This window comes from Puma concolor, chromosome E3, assembly GCF_028749965.1.
Source record: "Puma concolor isolate L17-30 chromosome E3, mPumCon1.1.hap2, whole genome shotgun sequence".
Lineage (NCBI taxonomy): Eukaryota > Metazoa > Chordata > Mammalia > Carnivora > Felidae > Puma > Puma concolor.
In genome coordinates this window covers 4,870,459-4,873,711 of record NC_141682.1, presented here as the reverse complement: position 1 = coordinate 4,873,711, position 3,253 = coordinate 4,870,459, and the positions used below count along the sequence as shown (strand labels likewise).

Genomic DNA, 3,253 nt, shown 5'->3' with positions numbered 1-3,253 from the left:
TCACACAGGAGACGGTCAGGGACAGGGCCGCGGTTCACAGTGCGGTGGCGGGCACGGTGCTCCGGAGAAACGCCCTCGATGCGCTAGCAGCGCCCCCACCCCCAGCAGAGGACGCGCTGGTTAAACGGGAAGGGCGGCTCGCGTGCCGGTGGGATGTGCACAGGAGCGACGCATCGGCCTGAGCCGGCGGTTCGACGGGGTTGGCGGACATCCACCTGCGGGTGTACCCGTGAGGCCTGGAGGCGGTGACTCCCCCAGGCAGCTGAGGCCCCTCCGGGGAGGTCAGCTGGATGGTGGCCCGGGACGGGGGTGGGGGGTGGGGGGGGTGGAGAGGTGTGCAGAAGGCACGGGGCGGGTGGGGGGCCTGGAAGAGCACGGGCCGCGGAAGCCAGAGGGAGAGCGGACGGTGGCTGCAGACACCTGCTTTCCTGGAGGACTCACGGGGGCGACAGGTGCCGGCTTGGGGAGAACGCCCCGCGTCCCTGGTGGAGGGGGTGTGGGGGCTGAACCCTGGAGAGGCGAGGGCCCTGTGTTTCTGGGAGGGGTGTGTCACCGCGACCCTCCTCTCTGGCCTGCACCCCTGTCCTCCCTCAGGTTCCGACATGAGCCCCTGGCCTGGGTCAAACCGGACGGCTCCGCGGGAGTTCGTGATCCTGGGTTTCTCCGGGTGGCCCCGGGGGCTGCGGCTGCTGCTCTTTGCCTTCCTGCTGCCACTCTACCTGGCCACGCTGGTGGGAAACCTGCTCATCCTGGGCCTGGCCGTCGGGGACCCCGCCCTGCACACTCCCATGTACTTCTTTCTGGGGGCGCTGTCGGCCGTGGAGGTGGCCTACACGCTGGTGCTGACTCCGCGCATGCTCGCGGGCTTCCTGCTGCCCCCGGGGGGCCAGGCGGTGGCCCGCTCCACCTGTGCTGCCCAGATGGGTCTCTTCGTGGCGCTGGGAGGCTCCGAGTGCCTGCTGCTGGCCGCCATGGCGCTGGACCGCTACCTGGCCATCTGCCGCCCTCTCTGCTACCCCCGGCTCATGACCGCGGGGCGCTGCCGGTGCCTTCTCGCCTCCTGCTGCGTTGGGGGCTCTCTCCTGGCCTTGGGCCTCACCGTGGCCATCTTCCAGCTGCCCTTCTGCCGGGGGGGCCTCGTCAACCACGTCTTCTGTGACCTCCCGGCCGTGTTGGTGCTGGCCTGTGGGGACCGGGACCTGCAGGAGAGGGTCCTGCTGGCCGCCTGCCTGCTGCTGCTGGTGCTGCCTCTGGTCCTGATCCTGCTGTCCTACACCAGGGTGCTGGCGGTCATCCTGGGAGTTGGGGGGGTGGCAGGCCGCCGCAAGGCCTTCAACACGGTGGCGTCGCATCTCACCGTGGCCGTGCTCCACTATGGCTGTGCCACGGCCATGTACGCCAGACCCCTGAGCAGCCGCTCCCTCGAGGAGGACAAGCTGGTGTCGCTCGTCTACATCAACCTCACGCCGTTGCTCTACCCTGCCATCTACACGCTGCGCAACCGGGACGTGCAGGGTGCCCTGTGGCGGGTGGTCGGCGGCAGGACGTCAGGGAACGTCGTCCGGGCCGAGGTCAGCTAATGCTGCGTGCCAGACGGCGTCTGGCCTGAGATCTCCCCCATTGAGGGGAACCTCACCATCCCAGAGCCGTCTGTGGCTCCCCAAGACCTGCTGGACACAAACCCGAGCCCAGCGTCACAAGGACTCCAAAATCGGACTTGAGCCTAGTTCTTTGGCTGCTGTGGACACTTCAAGCTGAACGGTTCTCGCTGGTGGCCGTGCACTGGAGAATATTCAGCAGCCACCCCTTGTCTCTACCCAGTAGATGCCACTTGCACACAACCCCCCCAGTTGAGATAATAAACAATGTCATTAGACATTGCCAGAGGGCGGAGGGCGGGGGGGAGGACGCAATCAGCCTTGGTTGAGAACAACTGCTCTAAATTCTGATCACACGGTACCTTTTGAAGAGAAACGAGTGCTAAGGTACAAGTTTATGGTTCCTTAATTTATAATACACAACTGAAAATCATGCAAATGTTCACGAACATGGAATAGACGCAAACGACTGGTGGCAGAGTCATGGGATGGGGACGCCTGGGGGGCTCAGTCGGTCTGACTTTGGCTCAGGTCATGATCTCGAGGTTCGTAGGTTCAAGCCCCACATGGGGCTCTGCCCTGACAGCCCAGAGCCTGGAACCTGCTTTGGATTCTGTGTCTCCCTCACTTTCTGTCCCTCCGCTCATGCTCTGTCTCTCTCAAAAATAAACATTTGGGAAGAAAAAAAAAAAAAGCAGCAAGACAGCGCAAACCGAATGCCTCCCTGTACGTAAAAGGCCAATGACAGACTAATCTGTGCTGGTTGATATGATAGTGGTTCCCTGGGAGAAGGATCTAGGTTGGCACAGGCACAGGGGGATGGTCTGGGCACTGGAGATGTTCTAGATCTCGATCTCCGTGGTAATTACATCGGTAGGTAGGTGTTCAAAACTTCATCAGATCTGTGCACCTCCTTGTATTTAAAATGAGCTACAGCTGTTCTCCTGTTTGCGCAGCGAGCCACGCCTTCAGCGTTGCCTTTGCTCACGCTGCCTTATGCCCCCGGTGCACACTTCCTCTCGTTCCGCATTCCACGTGTGAAAATGCCTCGTGTTGTTCAGTGATCAACCCAAATACTGCTGTAGCGAGAATGTTTTTGTCCTCCCCCTCCCCCTTTAAATGCATCATGTGGAAACCTAATCGCCGGGAGCCGGGCTTAGGGGTGGGGCCTCTAGAGGTAATTAGGTGATGAGGGTGGAGCCCTTGTTAACAGGATTAGTGCCTTTATAAAGGAGGCTCCAGAACGTTCCCTCTCCCCTTCCACCGGGTGAGGCCACGGCGAGGAAGCGGCTGTTTGCAAACAAGAGGTGGGTGCTCAACAGACACGAAATCTGCCAGCACCTCGATCTTGGAGTTCCCGGCCTCCGGTCTGGTGAGCAATGTCCGTTGTTCAGAAGCCCCCTAGTCTGTGCAGCACGCTAAGACAGCCCCCCTCTCCGTCCCCCCCTCAATCACAACTGCTGTCACTCTAGGGGCGCCTGGGCAGGTCAGTCAGTTGAGTGTCCAACTCTTGACTTCGCCTCAGGTCGTGATCTCCCGGTTTGTGAGTTCGAGCCCCAAGTCAAGGCTCTTCACGGACAGCAAGGAGCCTGCTCGGGATCTCTCTCTCTGCCTCTCCCCTGCTCATACCCTCTCTAATTAAAAATAAATAAATA

At 61.1% G+C, this 3,253-nt stretch overlaps 1 protein-coding gene across 1 annotated transcript; it reads left to right on the top strand.

Moving 5' to 3' along the window:
- The first annotated feature begins 367 nt into the window (after positions 1–367).
- On the top strand, positions 368–3,253 carry LOC147572883 (olfactory receptor 10AC1-like). The gene has a single exon (XM_086692269.1). It carries the CDS (start codon positions 603–605, stop codon positions 1,578–1,580), a length of 978 nt encoding a protein of 325 aa, XP_086548395.1. The 5' UTR covers positions 368–602; the 3' UTR covers positions 1,581–3,253.